Here is a 23252-nt window from a genome sequence, read left to right as displayed (position 1 = left end):
GCTGTTCGCCTTCAGGCATGACTTCCTAGTTCGTATACGGAGGGGGCAGGGTACCTTCTTCCTGGTTGGCTGGTTGGGTTACGCATCCAGCTTCTGATTGGTTGGCTAGCAGCGCATCACAATCACTTCCTGGTCATGCTGCGGCTGCGCTCCCGTTGTACAGCCCATGAACTACGCGTCCCGTGTTGCTCTGCGGTGGCGGAAGCGGAAGCGGGTACGGAGGTACCAGCTGGTCTTCGGAGGGGGGTAGGGGGCTCCATGAATGGAAGCGGCGGCGGCGGCGGGAGCGACCTGAGCTGGGCTCCGGGGCCGGGGCCAGGGGCTGCCCAGGGCCCGCACCGGTGTATGGGGGCGGCTCGTGGATCCTAAGAGCAAGGACCGACGGCAGGGCCGAACTGGGAGGGGCGGGGCCGGGAGGCCTCGGGCCGGAGGCGCGTCGGGCTGGAGCCGGTCACGATGCCCCGAAGGAAGCAAAGCCATCCACAGCCCGTGAAATGCGAGGGGGTCAAAGGTCAGGGGTCAGGGGCCTTGAGCTGGGAGGAACAGGGGTGGGGTCAGTAGAGTGGGCTCAGGTCAGGGTGGAGGGGGACTCGTGAGGGTTAGGGGCGGATGATCTGGGATCTTCGCTCCTTACCAGAGTATTAAAGGAACCTGAGGGTCATCGAGTACGGGAAGTGCAGTTCACAACAGCTGGCTCCTTGGTTCGGATTATGGGTACTGCTCGGGAGGGAGATTCCACAAGCACCCTCCCCTCTTTAGTGGATACTGAAGATTCCTTCGACGAAGGTCCTGGGGCCCTGGTGTTGGAGAGCGATTTGCTACTAGGCCAAGATCTGGAGTTTGAAGAGGAAGAGGAAGAGGATGAAGGTGACGGCCACAACGACCAGCTCATGGGCTTTGAGAGAGACTCTGAAGGTGTGTTTAAGGGTCGTGGTTTAGGATTAGTGGCAATTGGTAACTCAAGCCCTTTAGAAGGCGGTGCCAGTGACCAGAACACCACTTTCTACAACCTAGAACTCCCTAAAGGTCCCTCAGAAGCATCATTTTGCTGAGGTGAAGTTGGGGTCCAGGCTAAAGGTGGTGTGAATACAAGGGTGGGTAGCCCCAGTTCTTATGCGCACCTCAAGAGGTTCATGCAAGGGAATTATGTAAATAAGCTACTCTTAAAACTCTTCTTGACCAGTAGCAGTAGATCCTAGTAGATCCTTTTGTACTGAGGTTTCAGTTTCTATCCTTAAGTCTCTCATTTATTTTTAAAGTCAGAGAAAAACCATATAAACGAATCTGCCCTTTCTGTGTAGTTTGCACTTCATTGTTTCCACTTCCTCTAAATTGTGCCTGCTTGAGAAGGCTTTCATTTCATAACCAGCCTTATATAAAAAAGAGCCTTACTAAACCAGAGCTTACAAAAAAGATCTTGGGATCTTTATATTTTTTTCTTGTCTCAAGAATTAATGTTGCTTCACATCAGCCTGCACCCTACTTCAAGCTCATGATAGTTTCCATTTGTTAAAAATGACCTGTCAACCCTGGTGTTAGTAATTAGGCTCAGAGGTAGGACCAAATCAAGGATGAGGAAGAATAGGTGGGACTACATGTGAGAAGTTTGGAACTCAGACTTGAGCCATGTTGACCGGTTGTTTTTTTTCCATACGTTTCACCAGGAGACTCTCAGGGGGCCAGACCTGGACTTCCCTATGGGCTGAGTGACGACGAGTCTGGGGGCGGCCGCGCACTAAGTGCGGAGAGTGAAGTTGAGGAACCAGCCAGGGGTCCAGGGGAGGCCAGGGGTGAGAGGCCAGGCCCAGCCTGTCAGCTGTGTGGGGGGCCGACAGGTGAGGGGCCGTGTTGTGGGGCAGGAGGGCCGGGTGGGGGGCCCCCGCTGCCCCCACGGCTACTGTACTCATGCCGGCTCTGCGCCTTCGTGTCCCACTACTCGAGCCACCTGAAGCGGCACATGCAGACACACAGCGGGGAGAAGCCGTTCCGCTGTGGCCGCTGCCCCTACGCCTCAGCCCAGCTCGTCAACCTGACGCGACATACCCGCACCCATACTGGCGAGAAGCCCTACCGCTGTCCCCACTGCCCCTTTGCCTGCAGCAGCCTGGGCAACCTGAGGCGGCATCAGCGCACCCACACAGGGCCTCCCACTCCTCCCTGCCCAACCTGTGGCTTTCGATGCTGTGCTCCTCGACCAACCCGGCCTCCCAGTCCCACAGAGCAGGAGGGGACAATGCCCCAACGATCAGAAGGTAAAAAGAACACCAGGCATCTTGGGACATGAGTAGGTAGCGATAGGGATGCTTGGATTAATGGCCCATATCTCATTGTTCCCACAGATGCGCTGATCCTGCCAGACTTGAGTCTTCATGTGCCACCAGGTGGTGCCAGTTTCCTGCCAGACTGTGGGCAGCTGCGGGGTGAAGGGGAGAGCTTGTGTGGAACTGGATCCGAACCACTGCCAGAGCTACTGTTCCCTTGGACCTGTCGGGGCTGTGGACAGGAACTGGAGGAGGGTGAGGGCAGCAGGTTGGGAGCTGCCATGTGTGGGCGCTGCATGCGAGGAGAGGCTGGAGGGGTTGCCAGTGGGGGACCCCAGGGCCCTGGTGACAAAGGCTTTGCCTGTAGTTTATGCCCCTTTGCCACTCACTACCCCAACCACCTGGCTCGGCACATGAAGACTCACAGTGGTGAGAAACCCTTCCGCTGTGCCCGCTGTCCATACGCCTCTGCTCATCTGGATAACCTGAAACGGCACCAGCGCGTCCACACAGGAGAAAAGCCCTACAAGTGCCCCCTCTGTCCGTATGCCTGTGGCAACCTGGCCAACCTCAAGCGTCATGGTCGAATCCACTCTGGTGACAAACCTTTTCGGTGTAGCCTTTGCAACTACAGCTGCAACCAGAGTATGAACCTCAAACGTCATATGCTGCGACACACGGGCGAGAAGCCCTTCCGCTGTGCCACCTGCGCCTATACCACAGGCCACTGGGACAACTACAAGCGTCATCAGAAGGTGCATGGCCATGGTGGAGCAGGAGGGCCTGGTCTCTCTGCCCCTGAGGGCTGGGCCCCACCTCATAGCCCACCCTCTGTTTTGAGCACTCGGGGTCCAGCAGCCCTGGGTGCTACTGGTAGCAGGGCTCTTCATTCAGACTCACCTTGAACTAACTAGGTTCTTTTACCTGGGGCTCTAGGAATTAGCCCTATGCCTCCTGCATTTTATACAAATGAACTAGAAACCACCTTTCCCTTTCTCCCCCGCTGGTCAGGGGCTCCACACAGACTAACCTAGGCACTATATGGACCAGCCTGAATCCCATGGTCAGGGGGCCATATAGACCAGGGGACCTTGTCTTAGCTCACGTACCAGATGAGCTAAGTGATTAGGGCCTTGGATTCACCGCCACTGCTCCCAGGGGCTATGGATGAATTGGTTGGGAGCTGCCCAGCCTTTTACTGTTTTAACTTATTTCAGTGCTTTATAATAAAGGAAACACTAACAGAGCCATGTCTCTGCTGAATTGGCAATGGCAACTATTTAGGCCTTACCCCTTCTGACAGGGGCAGTGAGAGGGAACCAAAGGTAGGCGGCAATCAGGCTGAGTTTAATGATGGGGAGCTGCTCAGACCATTCACAGACCTCTGCCCACCCTTTGCCCAGGCCCTGAAAAGCCAGAAACAACCCATGGAGTGCTGGAGTTCCTCAAAAGCCAGAAACAACCCATGGAGTGTTAGAGTTCCTCTCCAAGGCAGGTAGCCACGGTCTCTTAGACTTTGTGCAAAATACTAAATGCTAATTTGGCATCAAGGGCCAGCTCTGAAAAAGAGACAGTGATCTTTTGTGTAGCCAGCCCAGGAAAAGGGAAGGTATAGTTAGGAGGCCCCTGGCCAAGAGGAACAAGGAGAAGTGGGAAGGGAATAGGAAGAGACTCCCCTAACGTGGGAGCACAGGCACAGGGCAAGTGTGTATAAATCTCTCAGGTAGAGGGCAGACATCCAGGCAGCTGAGATTACAGATCCTCATCTCCAATGCCCTCGAAGGCGAAATTGCCGTGGATGGCACTGGCACTGGCATCTGTGCTGGGACTGCCAATCCCCCGCAAGCTCACAGCACTCAGTTTACTCTGTAACAGAGGTGGGAGGAGGGTCAGAGGGTGGCAGCCTGTGAGGCCCTACAGTCAACCTCACCAACCCTGTAACTCACTGAGAGTTTCACCATGGATTCCCGGCTGGCGTCTGGTGACTCCTGGGGGGAAGGAGGCAGAATGGTTAGATTTAGGAGCAGCGGGAAGGCAAGGCTGAGCTGGGAGCCAAGGTGCTAGCTGACATAACTTACGAGCAATGGTGGGGACTTCACTGCTTGCTGGCTGTCTGAACGTCTCAGGGTGCCCCCCACCCGCCGGCGCAGCATCTGAGAACAGACCCAAAGTACTGATACAGAGAGAAAATTCACTTCAGAGCCCAACCACTTCCCCTTCCTCCCAAGAGAAACCTTACTCCTAGGACAAACTGGGAGAGCACAGCCACTCAGCTGTTCAGTCTCTGCCGCTTACCTTCCTGATACTGCCCCCAGATTTCTTCACCATCAGCTCATCTACCATGGACTGCAGGCAGATGCTCATCATGATAGCCTAAGGGTAAGAAGGTGACTCAGTCTGACAAAAGAAGTTATCCCCGCCCAGGTCTACAGCATGGACTCCCCGTCATGGAGTCCTAGAAGCCTGCACTTGGGGACCTGAGGGCTCCATAAGAGCTCTGAGTGGGCTCATACCTGTGGGCTGGTGATGGTGACCCACTGTAGCCGGTCCTTGCTCATGAGGTATTCAAAAGCCAGTTCCAGGCGCACCTCACCCCGACCCCGGCTTGGACTGCTCGTGCCCCCACTAGGGAGTGGCACCTAGAAGAGGAATAGGGGTCAGGCTGAATTCATGTCAGCCAAGTTGTGGATCTCTGCAGCCTGGAAGCTTAAGGCCTGCCAGATCTCCATCTCAGAATGCCTCCCATTATTCTGACTTTCTCTGGAAAGTCAGCCACACAGGCATCAGAACACAGATAGCAATAGTGCCACAGAGTTTGCGCCAGCCGCAAGATCCGGAAAAAAAAAAAAGCCCAGTCACAAAAGAAAGCCAGGTGTGCTAATTGTAGCCACTGGAAAGCTGAGGTGGGAGGGTCATGAGTTCAAAGACATCTGGGCTACACAGTTCCAGGCCAGTAATAGCATAACCATAACTAGATGTCTAAAAAAAAAAAAAAAGAAAAGAAACTCACAGAGGAGGTGACCCGCCAGCACCGCATTCGGGTAACCCGGAAAGAGCCTTCACGGAGTTGCTGGCCTGGTAGTCGCAGCTGCAGACTGAGCTCGCTGTTGCCTGCGCTCACCACAACAGGGCAGTCCTTCTCTGGAAAGTCAGCCACACAGGCATCAAAGCGCAGATAGCCATAGTGCCGCAGAGTCTGGGCCAGCCGCAAGAACTGAAAAATGTCCACCGGTGTGCTTAGTTAGGAGACAGACAGGGAGTAGCTCAGAGCTAGTAACCTCTGCAGGGGGACAAGGCAAAACCCAGCTCACCTCCTTTTTGGAGACCTTCTCTTGCAGAGATTTGAGCTGCCGGTGCTGCTCTTTGGTGACCAGGATCCAGCCATGCTCAATGTCTGACACCGTCTACATACAGTGGAGACAACGAATGGAAAGTTGGGGATCCCAGTTAGTACTTCCAGTGAAGTGATCAAAGTGAGCTCTGAGCCGGGCGTGGTGGCGCACGCCTTTAATCCCAGCACTCAGGAGGCAGAGGCAGGCAGATTTTCTGAGTTCGAGGCCAGCCTGGTCTACAGAGTGAGTTCCAGGACAGCCAGGGCTACACAGAGAAACCCTGTCTCGAGAAAAAAAAAAAAAAAACAAAGTGAGCTCTGCTGTCATCTTGAGCTGAGAAGTAACTGCAGTGAGGCCTTGACCTTATCAGTTCACAGTCAGTGTCAGGAGCTCTGACCAATATTCTAGGAACTTCCTCAGGACCTGGGAACCAGTCATGGAGTTTTCTTGGGAAAGTGGAATACCAGAGTCACTTCCCAGCAAGAGTTCTGAGTCAGCTCCAAACTCACCTGAGCATAAAGCAGGTTCAGGCCAACCCGGTTCTCCATGACATCGTCGTCATAGGCAGAGTCCCAATAACTGTGAGGTGGAAATGGGTCATAGGGCTAAGCAAAAGTAGAATGGAAAATGGGCAAGCGAACAATTGCAACTCTGGGGTAGTCAATGGTGGAGCCGAACGAGAAGGGTGGGAGGTGTGAGTACAACATCCACTGCGGTTCCCTCCGCAAAGCTACTTCAGTATGAGGCCCAGCCCTCCAGCCCACGCCCTCTCCTGCTTTAAGGCTCAACCCTGACCTCTTTCTGAGCACAATCTTATACTCTTGACTCCGAAGACTGGTAACAGATACATAAGGCAGTTCAAACTCCTGCAGCTTCCGTACAACTACAGATTTAAAAAGGAAAGTGTGATCAGACTAAAGAGGAAGAAAAGCCATGGACCTGCTTGGAGGAAATGGCCTATTCTCACAGCAGGAACTCACTGCCTGAAGCGCAAGCAGTAAAGGCCAGCGACACTCACAAGAAAAGGCTCCATCTTCTTTTTCTCGAACAAGGAAGAGACTAAAATATCCGATCAAGTCATCTGGAAGATCCAGCTTTGCAGCCACAGCCTGGGAACAGGAAGTACAACTTAACCAACCAGCTATTTTAGTGCAGGGCCTAGTGTGCCCTGGGCCCTTGGGCTGTCTTCAACAACCACCTCACCTCCAGGACATCTTCTGTCTGGTCAGAAGTTAGCACAGTTACCAGAACTTTCTGTCCGTTGCTGAGCAGCACTTCCAAGGAAACCTCCTCTGTGGGCACCTGTTGGGTCTCCTGTGTGAATAAATGAGATGGGGGACACTGCCTTGTTAATGTAGGTCTAGGGTCCAGCTTAGATGCACCCCATTTTCCCAACTCCCTCCGGTATCATCCTTAAATAAAGGCTGGCCTTGACTTCAGTGGTTGTTCCATTTAAAAAAAAAAAAAAAAGTAAAGGTGCCAGGAAATACCCGTGTAATTAAAATGACATGGTCCCCTATCAGGTCCTTCTCTTAAATATGGGTTCTACCCAAAGCCTTACCTGTTGGGCCCGACGTAGAAAGCTATTAAAGGTCTCACTGCTCCCAAGCAATGGGTCTTGCCGAACTGTGGAGTCAAGAGAACAATATTCTAGTAACTTAAGACTCACTCTTGGCTTCCCCACCCAAGTCCTCTTAGTAGGTCCCCCAACCCCATTTCCTGGGCTGACGGTGGCCTGCCACACCCCCAGCTGGCCTCACCTCACACACTGTTTGCATAAATTCTTCACCTGCCCCACCCTTGGCTGCCATCTAGTTGAGTCCAGTCTACAGAACTAGGGAAATAACAATGATGTTAATCTGAAGCACATGAGATACAAAGTTCTCCCCACAAATTACTCGTAATTCTACTATTATACTAGTATTTCTCATAGAGATAAGTTTCCACATTTCTTTACTAATATGGAAAGTTTAAAATCCACGATGGCTATTTGCTTTGCTGGTTAAGTAACATCAGACAAGAGACTTCCTAAATCTAACCATTAAGATGGGGCATTTGACAGAGCCACCTGACTTAAATCTCTCCCCGTGCTCTCACAGCAGCCTAGAGTTTATCCTTGCACTCACCAGCTTGCATGTACTTCTCCAGCTGCTCTCTCCTCTGTTCTACCTCTGCAGGTGTCAAAGAGAAAAGCTTCTTTGGGGGGAACGCAGGAACCACGTTGGCCCCATACTCCTTCCGAAGCTATGGAGAGAAAGAGATACAATTCTTCTTCACATGACACAGGAACCGAGAGGTGACAACTAAGACTCACCCAAGTCCTCCTGGGTTCTTGTAACAAGCAACATGTGACAAAAGATGACTTTGGCAGAGTCAGGATCCCCAAAGATCTTAGGTATAAATTCTTGTATGTGTTAATGTTAAGACATTAATAGGGTGGTTTTTCACGGGGTCCTGGGTCCAGGAGCCCTTTGATTTACATAGCAAGACTGTTCAGTAGAGAACATTTATCGGGAACACTTATGTGCACAGATAATAAAGTCATAGTATGCTCAGTGTGTTGAAGGGACTTTGCTGATCAAAGAGTCTACTTTTTATCTGGAGAAACTGAGGCCGGAAGAAATTAGGTAACTTGCTCAGGACTGACATCTAGTAGAAACAGGACTCTCTAGAGACTCACTATCTATACAGAGCTCACTATCTGGTGAGGGGGGAAACATGTGGACGTCTTATACACTGATGGGATCAAGAACACACAAGGAAAGCAGCGAATGGTTTGTATTAATCTGCGGAATGAATTTCCAAGTTATAGTTTAGGTGACAGAAAGGAATGTGCTTTGACTAACAGGGTTCAGTTTTTCCATGCAGGGGCAAAGGATGAAAAAGGAGACAGCTCAGAGAAGGAAGGATGTGTGAGTATAGGGAAGAACAGGAACTGTGAGAGACAGGCCGCTCTGAGAGTTTCCGGAAATGTCACGCTAACAAAGTCCACCTTCCACTGTAGCAGTGATTATAGGGTGATGTAATGAAAGGGGATTAATGTCCGTGGGTATGGAAGGGCTTGAAGCTGCATCTAGACAGGGTTGTTAGTCCCACCTGCTCGTGCAGCCCCAGAAGCTGGCTGTAGCGCACCCGACAGTGCAGGACTCCATTCACGTGAATGTTATAGGCCTGAGGACACAAAAGCAGGCAAACATCTCAGGGTCGACGTGCAAACCACCTCTTGCCCCAGAAACCTGTCCGGAAGTTGCCTGACAGATCCGTCTGCGCAACGCTCCGGATTTAGCCTGTTTTTCCCCCAGGGCAGGGTTCCAAGCAGAAGGCCCAGTCCCGAGGACACTCGGGCGCTTGTGCGGCAGTATCCCTCCCGGAGATGACAATAGTGCCCACCGCCAGAGCAGTCGCGGCCTGGCCGGGGAAAGAAGAACCTATTGGAGCTTGGGGTGGCTTAAGTACGAAGCTGAGACATGAGATGGCTTCCAGTGAGGTTCGAAGGCTGGAGGCCGCTCCGAGAGCTCCGGCCCGTTATCCCCGCCCCGGCCCAGCTTCTAGCACCTCCTCACCACGTAGGCGGAGCCGCCGCTGTCCCCACTGCGGGACTCCGTTTCAGGAATGGAAAAGTGCATGTTCCCTAAGGCAGAGCTCCGTACTACCAGGTTCGCAGCGCCTCTGCTCGCTTGCCTCTGCCACTCAGCGCGTCTCCGCAGCCCAGCTCGCCATTTTGGTGGGCCTGAACTCCGAGGTGGGAAGGCTGTAGGACGACAGCTCTGCGAGCAGCAACCTCGGCATGCTGGGAGCTGTAGTCGAGCGCCGGAGACGCTCCTAATTGGGGAACCCAACATCCTTTGGTCCTCACCGCGACCCGTAGTCCGGGGCGGGACCCAGTGCACGCCGGAAGTTGTAGTCCGCTGGAGACTGACTCCGCGGGAGGCGTCAGGGGAGCCAGCAGCCCAGGTGGCGCTGTAGTGTGAGTGACCTCGGCGGGAGGAGCCCAGGACCCACAGTCATGGCTGCGGTGGCGGTGGCTGTTCGCGAAGGTGAGTGAAGGGCTAGATGCACCAAGTGGTAGAAGAGCAATTGAACACTGGATCGCTGATGCGGGGTACGGAGCGCCTTTGGGCCTTGCCGCCGGGTTTCTGCACATCGCGGGACTCTAGTTTACAAGATCTAGGGCGCAGCAGGGTGCTGCTTGCCGGCTGTTCCCAGAAGGGTGACTGACCCTTTTCCTCCCATGCCTGTCCTTTGATCCTGCCGCGCAGTGCGTCCCCACGCGGATCCCGGAGCGCCTCGCGCCCGGCAGCCAAGCTGTGGTCATGCCAACCCAGCAGCCAGCTGCGCCGACGAGTCTCCCCAAGTCCTCCCGGAGCCTCTCTGGCTCACTCTGTGCCCTGTTTTCTGATGCAGAATCGAGATCCGAGATGAAGACTGAACTTTCTCCTCGGCCCGGGGTAAGTGAGGGAGAGACCTCCCAAGTCGCCTGTCAAGAGCTACACAGAAAGCTGTGTCACCTTCATTCGGCCCCATCTCCCGTCCTTTTCAGTTCATCTCATAGTAGAACTAGGAGATTTTACAGAGCTTAACGGTGTGTGACTATGACTCTAAAGAAGTTTCTCTCCTTACTTACACAGACTTGTAACAGAAGTCAGAGAGTGTTAGGAACTTAACCTTGGGGGAATCTAGTAAGCGTCTGTATTGTTGATACACCTTTGGAATGGCCTGGGGTAGAGCAGTTCCCGTGTCTGTGTCTCAGGCAGCAGGGCGGGAGTTGACCCAAGAAGAGAAGCTTCAGCTTCGAAAAGAAAAGAAACAGCAGAAGAAGAAACGGAAGGAGGAAAAGGGGGCAGACCAAGAAATTGGCTCTGCTTTGTCTGCAGCTCAACGTCAAGGTTCGGGGACGCTTTAAAGGGCTGGGGGTAGGATGCTGGGTGAGGGATTTGCAAAGGGAGATGGAACAAAGTTGATTTGAGCAAGTACAAAAGCGGTTACTTGGAAGGCAGAGCCTGGTGGTGCTAGCTGGTGGTGGCTCACAGCACACCTTTAACCCCAGCACTAAGGCCAAAGCAAAGGCAGGTGGATCTCTGATGAATTCTAGCCTCAGTCAAAAAAGGAAAAAAAAAAAAATAGATAAGGTAAAAGGGAAACTTTGGTTGGGGCAAAGAGATCACCGTCCTAGAGCTCAGGCCCCTCTTGCCTCTATTTCATAGACCCAGTCAGAGAACTCCCAGGACCTGGTAGTCAGCTGGGAGGTACTGCTGGGGAGAAACTTCCAGCTGGCCGGAGTAAGGCAGAACTTCGCGCCGAAAGGAGAGCCAAGCAGGAGGCAGAGCGGGCCCTGAAACAGGCAAGAAAAGGGGAACAAGGAGGCGCCCCTCCTCAGGCCTGCCCCAGCACTGCTGGAGAAGCCACCCCAGGTATCTATCTCCTCTTCATGCTCACACTCCACTTACCCAAACTCTCCTGTTTCGAGATGTATAGAGTCTTGAAGGCATCTCCCTAACTTTTAGGAGTGAAGCGTGTCCCCGAGCACACCCCAGCTGATGACCCCACACTTCTGAGGAGGCTCTTTAGAAAGCCAGATCGACAACAGGTAGGAAGTGGGTTTGGTACCTGGAGAATTGCCCTGGGCAAAGAAAAGATCTGGAAAAGCACAGAGTATTGGGATCAAATAGCCCACCCAGTCCCGTTTAATAATGTCCCTTTGTTTCATGGAGGTTCCTACACGAAAGGATTACGGATCCAAAGTCAGTCTCTTCTCCCACCTGCCTCAGTACAGCAGACAAAGCTCCTTGACCCAGTACATGAGGTAGGATCTTTAAGTGGGAGGAGATTGAGGAACTCAGTGTTAAAAGTGACTGGAACTGTGAGATGGGATGTGTGAGTGGGTGGGGTGCAAACTCAAGGCAAAACTACAGGAAATGGGGAAGCCCCTTCTCATGAGGGGCGGGGGCCAAGAGGTACTCAAGTTTCCTTAAAAAGTGTGTGACACCGCCATCCCATCAGCATCCCATCCTCTGTGATCCACCCAGCCATGGTGAGACTCGGTCTGCAGTACTCCCAGGGCCTCATCAGTGGCTCCAATGCCCGGTGCATCGCGCTGCTTCACGCCCTGCAGCAGGTATGTCCAGTTCCTCCATGACCCTGCCCCATTCCCTAAGGCTGCCCCAGCATGATGGTCCTCTCTGGGACAAAGAAGCAATGACTCTCACAAACTGAACACTTCCCTAGTGAAGTTTACCCCTGTCCCATACTAGAGATCTTCCTTAAGGGGTGTTTTGTATTCTCTAGGTGATTCAGGATTACACAACACCTCCCAGTGAGGAACTCTCCAGGGATCTCGTAAATAAACTAAAACCCTACATCAGGTGAGCATGGCCGTGCAGGACCATTTGCACCTTACCTGGTCCTTTCTGATGCCCCTCTCGACTTTGATCTTGCTCTTCTCTCTCTTTAAGTCCTAACCAGTCCCACAAACCTGAGGTTATTGTTGTTGCAGCTTCCTGACGCAGTGCCGCCCAATGTCCGCAAGTATGTGCAACGCCATCAAGTTCCTAACCAAGGAAGTCACTGGCATGAGCAGCTCCAAGCGGGAAGAGGAGGTGATGAAGGATTCTGGGGGCGGGAGAGGCATGCACCTGTGGTTAGGATAAGCAGCATCTTTTGAACTCCCCGGAAGACGTGTATAGACGCCACAGGGCCCTAGTCAGGCTGAGGGAGCACTTAGGCGCTTGCACGCAGACCCACTGTTACATATACTTACACAAGTAAATGGCATAAGACAGTCTATGTCATCCTGGCTGACCTAGAGCTCAGTAGATAGGCCAAGCTGGCCTCGGATCCAGAGATTCCACCTGCTTCCAGAGTGCTGGAATCAAAGGTGTGTGCCACCATGCTTGGCACGTACGGCATGCCAACCAGAGGGTGAACTGCATCCATGTTCTCTCAACATTTAGGCCAAGTCAGAACTTAGAGAAGCCATCGATCGATATGTGCAAGAGAAGATTGTGCTTGCAGCTCAGGCAATTTCACGATTTGCTTCTACAAAGATCAGTGATGGGGACGTGATCCTGGTATATGGATGGTATGGTCAGCACCTGAGTGAGAAAACTGGGGCGGGGACTGTCAGAAGAAACGGCTGCCCTTGCCTTTGCAGACAGGCTGGCTACCAGCCAGTCACTTGAATAACATCTCTTCTCCGTCCATATCTAGCTCATCTTTGGTGTCGAGAATTCTCCAGGAGGCCAGGGTCGAGGGCAGGCGGTTTCGGGTGGTGGTGGTGGACAGCCGGCCCCGGCTGGAAGGAAGGCGCATGCTCCACTCTCTTGTCCGTGCTGGGGTCCCGACCTCCTATCTGCTGATTCCTGCAGCCTCCTATGTGCTTCCAGAGGTGAGGGTTCTCACAGCAAAGGAACTCCAGAGATAAAAGAGAAGGATAGAGTAACCCCAGCATAATAGTCTTACCTTGTGTTCTTTTCTTTTTCTTTCACATTTATTTATTGTGACAGGAAATAAGGGAATAGTGGGGTGGGGGTGGAGGGGTGTGGCCCCGTTCCCATGTTGAAGTCAGAAGACGATTCGGAAGAGTCTGTTCTTTTCTTTTTCTGTTTCTTTTTCTGTTTCTTTCTCTCTCTCTCTCTCTCTCTCTCTCTCTCTTTTTTTGGTTTATTGTTGTGTTTTGTTTTGTTGAGACAAAGTTTCTCTGTGCACTAGTTCTGTAGTCCTGGCTGTCCTAGAGCTTGATTTGAACTCATAAGAGATCGCCTGCCACTATACTCAACTGAATCAGTTCGTTCTTTCCACCATTTATGTCCTGAGGATAGAAATTTAGAATGCCAGGCTCCACAATGACTTTTACCAGTGAGCCATCTTAGTGGCCCTTACCTCTTATTTATTTATGTATTTGATTGTTTATTTATGTTTTAGGGAGATAGGGTTCTCTGTATAGCCATTTTTGTGGGGAGAGGAGAGGAGTCAAAGGTCTCGTTGTGTAGTCCTGGCTGGCCTGGAATCCACAGGGATCTGCTTGTCTTTTCTTCCCAAATACTGGGATCAAATGTGTGTGCCACCACACCCAACACTTTTATCCTAGCTTCTGGGTGGAGCATTGGGTGCCAAGGCAGGTGGATCTGAAGGCCAGCCTGGTCTACAGAGTAAGTTCCAGGACAGTCAGGGCTACCCAGAGAAAGCCTGTCTCAAAAAGCCAACAGAAATGGCTGGTGAGATGGCTCAACCAGTTAAGAGCTTAACTACTGGCTATTCTTCCAGAGGTCTTGAGTTCAATTCCCAAGCAACCACATGGTGGCTTATGACCATCTATAAGGCAATCTGATGCCCTCTTCTGGCATTTAGGTGTATGTGCAGCAGAGCACTTAATAAATAAATATTTTAAAAAGAGAAAAAGAAAAAGCAACTGCTACATGCAGTAATACAATTTAGCTAATACAAGAACATTATATTAAAATAGCAGCCATTAATAGGAATAGGCAGCTTTACTGTGATGATAAAAGATATTTTCTAAGAGCAGCAGCAAACAAGGTTTGTTGCTTACTGATGCTGTTCTGGGCAGAAGTGGGAAACTTTATTATATACTGAATAACATGACTTTTTTTTTTTCCATTTCCACACTGTCTAAAACAAACAGGTTTCTAAGGTGCTATTGGGAGCTCATGCACTCCTGGCCAATGGATCTGTGATGTCTCGGGTAGGGACAGCACAGTTGGCCCTGGTGGCTCGCGCTCATAACGTTCCAGTACTGGTGTGCTGTGAAACGTACAAGTTCTGTGAACGCGTGCAGACTGATGCCTTTGTCTCCAACGAGCTAGGTAAGCAGAGCAGAACGGAGGCTTTCAGGTACCAGGGGGAACTTGAGACAGGGAGGAGAGATTAGCCATGTCCTCTTCTGTAAAAGGATGTTGACACCCACTTGTCATTTCAGATGATCCCGATGATCTGCAGTGTAAGCGGGGAGACCAGGTGGCCCTGGCTAACTGGCAGAGCCATTCGTCCCTCCGGTTGTTGAATCTGGTCTACGACGTGACTCCACCTGAGCTCGTGGATCTGGTAATCACAGAGTTGGGCATGATCCCTTGCAGTTCTGTGCCTGTCGTTCTTCGAGTCAAGAGCAGTGACCAGTGAAGGGAACAGGGGTCAATAAAAAGCTTACTCCCTACTCCCTGGACTCTGCTGCCTTTGTATCGTTGAGCATCTCTACCTCTTAGGTCAGAAACCCACACTCTGCTACCTACCTTCAGCACCGACTTGAACTTGTCTATGGAAACCCTTCTAAGGTGTTTAGCTCCAGGCCAGTGCTTTGGAGCAAGATGGTTTGGGGAGGTATCAAACCTATTCATAGACCAGGCAGAGTGGCACTCCCAGAATTCTCCCTTAATCCCAGCAAGGGTAGCCAGTCTCTGTAAATTTAAAGGCCAGCCTGGTCTCCATTTGAGTTCCAAGACAGCTAGGGTTACAGAGTGAGACCTTGTTTCAAAAACAACTTCTGGAGTTGGAGAGGTGGGTCAGCGGTTAAGAGCAGGGGCTGTTTTTCCAGAGGACCTGTGTTAGATACCCAGCACCCATGTGGTGGCTCACACCCATCTGTAACTCTAGTCTCAGGCCCTCTTCTGATCTCAGGCACCAGGCATGCTTGTGATATATATACACACAAAGTACACATACACATAATAGCTGGGCGTGCTGACACTGCCTTTAATCCCAGCACTCTGGAGGCAAAGGCAAGATCTCCCAATTTTGAGGCCAGCCTGGTCTATACTGAAAGTTGCAGGATTACATAAAGAAACACTGTCTCAAAAGGAAACATCTAAATAAATATAATTTTAAAATGAAAACATAGCTGGGCGGTGGTGGCGCACGCCTTTAATCCCAGCACTTGGGAGGCAGAGGCAGGTGGATTTCTGAGTTCGAGGCCAGCCTGGTCTACAGAGTGAGTTCCAGAACAGCCAGGGCTACACAGAGAAACCCTATCTCAAAAAAACCAAAAAAAAAAAGAAAGGAAAGAAAGAAAAAGAAAGGAAGGAAGAAAGAAAGAACACACTTTTAAACAAAACATATTCATGTCTTGAGTCATTAGTGCTTGTATTTTGTGTAGTACCTGAGGCAGGAATGAGGGGGAAGATGCAGAAGCAGAAAGACCAAGTCAGAAAACCAAGAGCTAGAGCTGTAACTTAGTCTTAGAACACAAGCTTACTTTCAACAAGGCTTTGGGGCCATCTTCAGCACAAGTCCTAGCCTTAGTAATAAGTTGGCACTTATTCATTTATCTATTTATTGGGGGGTTTTTTTGGGTTTTTTTTTTTTTTTGGTTTTTCGAGACAGGGTTTCTCTGTGTAGCCCTGGCTATCCTGGAACTCACTCTGTAGACCAGGCTGGCCTCGAACTCAGAAATCCGCCTGCCTCTGCCTCCCGAGTGCTGGGATTAAAGGCGAGCGCCACCACGCCCGGCTCTTGTACCCTTTTCTAATGTTAGATCAATATATCTATATTTAATCTTACAGATGAAAAAAGGAAGTTGGCTGGAGAGATGGCTTAGAGGTTAAGTGCCCTGACTGCTCTTCCAGAGGTCCTGAGTTCAATTCCCAGCAACCACATGGTGGCTCACAACCATCTGTAATGAGATCTGATGCCCTCTTCTGGTGTGTCTGAAGATAGCTACAGTGTACTCATATAAATAAAAAATAATATTTAAAAAGAAGAAGAAAAGAAAAAAGGAAGTCATAGGTTAAGTTACTTAGCCAAAGGAACACAGCTGAGGCATAAGAAGTCATTTATTTAAGATAACAGTTCATGCTGGGCAGTGGTGGCGCACGCCTTTAATCCCAGCACTCGGGAGGCAGAGGCAGGTGGATTTGAGTTCGAGGCCAGCCTGGTCTACAGAGCAAGTTCCAGGACAGCCAGGGCTACACACACCCCAGCAAAGGAAAAGGATGGCCCTGAATTTATCCCCTGGCTTCAGCTTTCCAAGTACCAGATTTGACATATGACAGATGTGCACAAACACTTGTAGTATCTGAGACACTGGGGACTCAGTGCAGAGCTTCATGCATGCATGCCAGGCAAGGACTCAACCAGCTCAGCCATCCTAGTCCTTCGAGGGAGTGGTTGGTTTTGTCTTTTGAGATAAATGTTGGCTATGATGCTAGGAATGATGGCTCAGGCCTGTAACCCAGCATTTAGAAGGCAGTGACAAAGGAATCAGACTTCAAGACCACAGTGAATTTGAGGCCAGCCTGGACTACAAAGGAACTTGTCTTAAACAAAAAGGGGGCTGAGAAACGTGGCTTACTACTCTTGCAAAGGACCTAGTTTCAGATTCCAGAACGCAGGTGCCTCATCTACTTCCAGTTCCAGAGGATCTAATGCCCTTGGGCCTTCAATAGCACCCACACACGCGTGGCGCAAATAAACTCACACAAACATACACACATAAAAATAATTTTAAAAAATGGTGTTGGGGGGCTGGAGAGATGGCTCAATGGTTAAGAGCACTTGCTGCTCTTCCAGAGGTCCTGAGTTCAATTCCCAGCAACCACATGGTGGCTCACAGCCATCTGTAATGGGATTTTTTTTTTTTTTTTTTTTTTTTTTTTTTTTTTTTTTGGTTTTTCGAGACAGGGTTTCTCTGTGTAGCCCTGGCTGTCCTGGCACTCACTTTGTAGACCAGGCTGGCCTCGAACTCAGAAATCCGCCTGCCTCTGCCTCCCGAGTGCTGGGATTAAAGGCGTGCGCCACTACGCCCAGCTTGTAATGGGATTTGATGTGTGTGTGTGAAGACAACTTCTAGTGTGTCTGAAGACAACTACAGTGTACTCATATAAAATAAATTTTTAAAAATGACATTGGCTTTCCTCACACCTTCCAAATGCTGAGGATTGCAGGTACAAGCCACAATGCCCTGCTTGCTTTTATGGGCTTCAGGTTAACATATAGTGTAGATATGTTGGGAGCTATTAAGACAACACTATTGTCCTGATCTCTGAATTGGGCCTCTCCCCGAGAGAAGAAAAGGGGGTCAAGGGGCTGGAGAGATGGCTCAGCGGTTAGGAGCACTGACTGCTCTTCCAAAGGTCCTGAGTTCAAATTCCAGCAACCACATGGTGGCTCACAACCATCCGTAATGAGATTTGACTCCCTCTTCTGGTGTATCTGAAGACAGCTATAGTGTACTTACATATAATAAATAAATAAATCTTTAAAAAAAAAGAAAAAGAAAAAAGGGTCAAAAGCAGGCCACCAACTCACCGCTCCGAGAACAACCACAGAATGTTCCAGCCCTAAGTCAGCGCCAGATGTCCTGACCACAAGATGTAACCTGGTGGTACCTGATACCACCAAGTTCTTGCTTCCCAGTGTAGCTGCCAAAAGAAAAATTTCCACTGCCCCACCCTCCTGCTGAGAAGTACTTGTACTTCCCCTTTTGCTTGTGCATTTCCACTGCCCCACCCCTCCTGCTGAGAAGTACCTATACTTCCCCTTTTGATTGTGCATTTAAGCCTTGAGCCTTGCTGAATACAGAGAGATCTTGATGCTACTCAGACTGCTTCTGTGTCATTCTTGCACTTGGTCTCCGTCCCTCTCTTCCCCCATTTGGTTCTTAGGAGAAGGTCCCCTCGAGACCCTCGAATAACTGGACCTGCTGGACGGGTCATAGGGAGATAGACAAAGTATCTTCAATGTGAGCTAAACAGAACCCTAGAATGATGTGACTGGATCTAGCATAGTTGTCTTTATTGAGTAACATCTGACCAAGTCCTTGAAAAATATTTTCTCAGTGAAAGAATCAGGAAGCAAAGCAGCAGAAAACAAACAAACCAACAAACAAACAGCTTAGACATGAAAAATAATCCCTAAAGGGAATAGCCAGTTTCAGAGTCAAGAATGTAATGCTAGAAATGAAACTTAATGTTGACAGCTAAAGCTGCAAAGGTAGACTGGGGCTTGATTGAGAGGCCAACTACTAGTAACCTCTGAAACAGAAACCATCTTGCCTCTATAAAGGTGTATTTTGTTGTTGTGTTTTTAAATTTTCATGTAGGACAAAGGGAGAACTCTACACAGAATTCTCATCATAGATGTAACAATTACCAAAACTTGCCACTTTTTGTTTCCTTTGAAGCAAGGTCTCACAGTCTTGAACTCTGTAGCTGGTGCTAGCCTTTGAATTCCGGCTCATCCCATTACCACTTTTAAAGTGCTGCGTGAAATATGCCACAAACTGGCTTCTGTTTAATTTTATTACATTTACTTGTGTGGTGGGGCATATGAAGCAGTTAGGGAACAACTTTATCTCTCCAGCCCTTAGGTTTTTTCCAGGCTGAAGTTACTGTATGGCAAATCCCAGGCACTAATCAAAAATTTTTTTTTTTATTGGTTTTTGTTTTTCAAGACAGGGTTTTTCTGTATAGCCCTGGCTGTCCTGGTAATCATTTTCATTCTTGCAGACTTAGATGTGTTTTTTTTTTAAGTATGGAAGTCCACACATACCACATAATGCTGCGGTAGTGTTATCTAACATTTCCAAAAACAAGTGCCCTTGCTTATATCTAAATTGGCTTTTCACAGCAGGCCACTTTGAGTCAGAGTCAAAACAAGTGCATACAAATGACTGTTGTGTTTCAAAAGGCAGGGCTGAGCTGTGGCTCCATGGCAAATCATCTCACCTTCCCAGTCTGTAGATCTTGTGATTCCAATGCTGGCACTCGAAAAGAAACGTTTCTTTTTCTTTTGGGATGCTTTTTTTCTTTTTTTTTTTTTTGGTTTTACTAGACAGGGTTTCTCTGTGTAGCCCTGGCTGTCCTGGAACTCACTCTGTAGACCAGGCTGGCCTTGAACTCAGAGATTTGCCTGCCTCTGCCTCCGGAGTGCTGGGATTAAAGGCGTGCGCCACCACGCCCGGCTTGATGACTTCTTTTTTAAGTAATTTTAATTACTGTCTCTTCATTTCTGTAAGCCATGTAATTTCCTATTTACCTTTTTGGTAGGGATACCTAGATGGGTCAAAGTGCTTCATCCTGCTTTGTATCAGGGAGCAAACAATGGTGTGTGATTTTATTTTTAGTAATGAGTTTGTCCAGGAGAAAGTTTCCCTGAACTTTTCATGAATATTTAGTAATAATCATTTTATAGGACATGATGGCACATGCCTGCAAGATGGCCAGCACAGGGAAGGCTAAGGCAGAAGACTCATGTATTTGTAGCCAGCGGAGGCTGCTACACAAAACAAATGAGAAAGGGAGGGTGGGAGTGTAAGTCCCTCACATCACTTTGTTTTTCTAAACTCTAAATCCTACTGGAAAGAAAGGATAAATATTTCACTGTTCTCTTATACTCCCTAGTTTTTGTTTTTCAGACAGGGCCAGGCTGTCCCTGAAGGGCACTTGGCCTTCCAAGTGCTTCTCCGTACTGGGCCTCCAGGCTTTGGACTACCATACTCTGTGGCATCTTATTTTAGATCAGTATGAGTATGTACCACTCAGTGATACAACAGGATTAGAGCAAAGCAACAGGATTAGGCTCATGCTTTAGAAAGATAACTGTCAAGAAATTAGAGACTGAGTCAGAACACCTAAGAGAATGTTTATTGACTAAAACTACAAGTGTGCTTACCTAAATACCAGCCCAGTAATTCAACTTCAAGGCATTCATCCTAGCCATACATTAACATGTCTGAAGGAATTTAGAAATTAGATTATAATAGCAGGGCAGGCATGGTAGTGCACGCCTTTAATCCCAGCACTTGGGAGGCAGAGGCAGGTGAATTTCTGAGTTCAAGGCCAGCCTGGTTTACAAAGTGAGCTCCAGGACAGCCAGGGCTACACAAAGAAACCCTGTCTCGAAAAAGCCAAAAAAAAAAAAAAAACCCCAAAACAAAAACAAAACAAAAGAACAAAAGATTATAGTAGCAATCTATAATTCTTTTTGGTGAAAGAAAGCCTGCAGCTCAGAGAGGCAGAGAAAGCACCCAGCTGATCTTCCTCCTCAGCTGACATCTCTTATGCCCCTTCTTCAAACTGAATGTCCCTCCCTCTACTTCGTCCATCCCGTCTCCCTGACTCCTAATAGCTTCATTTCTGTCAACTGGTTGCTTGCTCCTCCTCTTGATCAGACTTTATTTATTCCTGTTTACAATATTCAATATTGTAATATTGGATTAAAGGTGTGTGCTGAGGCAGAGGCAGGCGGATTTCTGAGTTCGAGGCTAGCCTTGTCTACAAAGTGAATTCCAGGACAACCAGGGCTACAGAGAAACCCTGTCTCTAAAAACCAAAAAGGTGTGTGCTAAGACTGAGCGGCACGACAAATAAAAACAGGTTTTTCCAGTAAATAACAATCTGAGGTCACAGTATGATCAAATCCTGCAACAGTTCTGGGCAGTGGTGGTGCAAGCCTTTAGTTCTAGCACTTGGAAGGTCGGGGCAGGCAGATTTCTGAGTTCAAGGCCAGCTTGGTCTACAAATTGAGTTCCAGGACAGACAGAGCTATACAGAGAAATTCTGTCTCAAAAAAAAAAAAAAAAAAAAAAGAAAGAAAAAGAAAAGAGAAGAAAAAAAGAAAACAAAAACAAAAGAAAACCCCAGTCAGACAGGGGTGGAAGAGAGATCTCAGTGTGTGCTGCTCTTTTAGAGGACCAGTTTCCCAGGACCCATGTTAGATGGCTTCCAGCACCAGGTGACCTAACACCCTCTTCTGCTCTTCTGGCCTTGAAAAGCACCCACATGAATGTGAGCATACTTTCTCTCTCACACGCACACAAGAATTGATAGACATGGAGGTTTGTGCTTGTAATGAGAGGACTTAGGCTGATGCGGAGCCGTGATGGGCTCCAGACCAACTATGGTATTCCATAAAAGGGAATTTCAGGATAAATACATAAGCTGGAAAACAAAGAGAAACAGATCAACTGCCTGCAGGGTTAGTGAAGCTTGAAAAGAGCCTTCAGGCTGGAGAGATGGCTCAGCAGTTAAGAGCACTGACTGCTCTTCTGAAGGTCCTGAGATCAATTCCCAGCAACCACATGGTGGCTCACAACCATCCGTAATGATTCTGGTGAGTCTGAAGACAGCTACAGTGTACTTAGATATAATAATAAATCTTAAAAAAGAAAGAAAAGAGTTTCACTTGTTGTATCTTAAACTTTGAGAATCTTTTTCCAAAATTAAAGTTAAATTAAAAAAAAATTTTTTTTGTGATAAAACCAAAGAGAACCAGAGGCAGCAGGATTTTAAGAGATGTTGTTCATCAAAGCACTAAATCTGTTACTCCCTATAAAATGTTTAGGAGCTATTATCTAAAAGAGGAAGACAGCCATTCAAAATGATGTCGTTTGAGCATAAGAGGATGTCGGAGAACTGGGTGTTCTCTTTCTTTCCTTTCAGATTTTGGCTAAATCCCTTTTTCCTTTTCTTCCTTTTTTTTTTTTTTTTTTTTGGTAGGATACAGGATTACCCTGGTAGAACCTGAATTCCTGAGCTCAAGAGATCTTCCTGCTTCAGCCTTGAGTACCTAGTCTGGGAACTGACGTGCCCCATTGTTTTCTCCCTTTCTCATTTTTCTGAGACATGGTCTAATATAGTACAGGCTGATTGCCAATTTCCAAGTAGTCGTGGATCACTTTGAACTGCTAATCCTCCTGACTCCACCTCCGGAGTGCTGGGATTATAAACGTGCACCATTACTCTTTGTAAAGATTTAACCAAGGGAATAATTGAACAAGACTATTTAGAAAGGGGGAAAGCTGCCTTATTTCACCTCTTCCGGTTCATTTTAATTCGCCCTCCTCCTGTGTAAAGGCAGATCTGTGAAAGTTACATGGTTTTAAAAGGCTGGAAACCTTGTTGCTCGGAGGCCACTCGGTGAGGGAGTGGCGTGAGGCCTGTGCTGACGCTCTCTTTAAAAAGCGCAGCCTACCCACCCAGGCTAGGCTCCCCCCCGCTCTTTTCTTTCCTTGGCCTCGTTCCAAGCCCCCCTCTTTATTTTCTTCCTGTCTTGGCTTGTTCACTGGCAGCAGAAAATCAGTAGAGCCCTGAGGGCGAGGGATTGTCTCGTAGTCCGTCTAAGCTCCAGACTGCAGTTAAGAATCAGGTGTGGTCAGGCTCTTTGCTCCACAAAGCCTGCAACCTGGGTGGAAGGGCAGGTCGGAACGCTCGGCGACAGCAAAAGCGCGACACTTTCCTCTTCAATGCTTTTCCACAAGGCAGCTGGTGGAGCTGCGGTGCTGCGCAGGCGCCGACCTCCCCTTCCGGTCGCTGAAATTCCCAGAAGGCCCTGCAGTGTCCTAGGGCCGCGGAAGCCACGCTCCAGCTCGCGGGCGTCGGAGGGCTCAGCGCGGCGCCGCGCTGCATTATGGAACACAGAGTTTAAAAGAAAGCTCGGCAGGAAACGCGTTCCAGACCGAGCTTGCGTTTACCTTGTCTCGGGGGCGGGGCAAGGAAGAGCCGATCAAGATTTCGTCATAAAACCGCGACCCGACAGGCGGCGCCATCTTCGAACTTGGACTTCCGGAAGGACTTTGGCGCGGGTGAGTGTACCGCAACGGGGTGTGCGGGGGACCCAGAATTACTCCTCCCATTCTTTTGCCGTAGCGCTAAGGCAATGGGAACCGATTCCCGATTCCTCTCTTACTCCCGCGCAAGACAGCGCGCCTCCTAGC

General features: G+C 49.3%; 3 protein-coding genes across 5 annotated transcripts; 2 read left to right on the top strand and 1 right to left on the bottom strand.

The window, feature by feature from the left end:
• The first annotated feature begins 39 nt into the window (after positions 1-39).
• Znf513 (zinc finger protein 513) lies at positions 40-3507 on the top strand. Its single transcript, XM_021161799.2, has 4 exons — positions 40-511; positions 760-915; positions 1665-2252; positions 2340-3507. The coding sequence occupies exons 1-4, from the start codon at positions 457-459 to the stop codon at positions 3164-3166; spliced, it is 1626 nt and encodes a 541-aa protein (XP_021017458.1). The 5' UTR covers positions 40-456; the 3' UTR covers positions 3167-3507.
• An 80-nt stretch (positions 3508-3587) lies between these two features.
• Snx17 (sorting nexin 17) lies at positions 3588-9379 on the bottom strand. Of its 2 annotated transcripts, none has more exons than XM_021161802.3 (15): positions 9157-9379; positions 8690-8764; positions 7720-7837; positions 7155-7219; positions 6797-6907; positions 6612-6702; positions 6389-6476; positions 6103-6172; positions 5573-5665; positions 5272-5475; positions 4775-4900; positions 4557-4634; positions 4340-4414; positions 4208-4249; positions 3588-4127 (listed from the first exon to the last, which is right to left on the bottom strand). In XM_021161802.3, exons 1-15 carry the CDS (start codon positions 9217-9219, stop codon positions 4014-4016), a joined length of 1413 nt encoding a protein of 470 aa, XP_021017461.1. In that variant the 5' UTR covers positions 9220-9379; the 3' UTR covers positions 3588-4013. The 2 variants fall into 2 exon arrangements, with proteins under 2 accessions (XP_021017461.1, XP_085692705.1); XM_085836579.1 differs by lacking the exon at positions 9157-9379 and adding an exon at positions 8984-9110.
• A 117-nt stretch (positions 9380-9496) lies between these two features.
• Eif2b4 (eukaryotic translation initiation factor 2B subunit delta) lies at positions 9497-14759 on the top strand. Of its 2 annotated transcripts, none has more exons than XM_021162140.3 (13): positions 9497-9630; positions 9998-10041; positions 10344-10479; positions 10798-11004; positions 11098-11180; positions 11305-11396; positions 11594-11708; positions 11879-11955; positions 12087-12189; positions 12544-12671; positions 12800-12977; positions 14232-14412; positions 14526-14759. In XM_021162140.3, the coding sequence occupies exons 1-13, from the start codon at positions 9600-9602 to the stop codon at positions 14723-14725; spliced, it is 1575 nt and encodes a 524-aa protein (XP_021017799.1). In that variant the 5' UTR covers positions 9497-9599; the 3' UTR covers positions 14726-14759. The 2 variants fall into 2 exon arrangements, with proteins under 2 accessions (XP_021017799.1, XP_021017797.1); XM_021162138.3 differs by having other exon boundaries at positions 9503-9630; positions 9853-10041.
• The last annotated feature ends 8493 nt before the right edge of the window (positions 14760-23252 follow it).

This window comes from Mus caroli, unplaced genomic scaffold, assembly GCF_978045245.1.
Source record: "Mus caroli unplaced genomic scaffold, Mus_caroli_1 scaffold_4, whole genome shotgun sequence".
NCBI classification, from domain to species: domain Eukaryota; kingdom Metazoa; phylum Chordata; class Mammalia; order Rodentia; family Muridae; genus Mus; species Mus caroli.
Note: the sequence above shows the minus strand (reverse complement) of the source record. Positions and strands in the feature narration are given on the sequence as shown.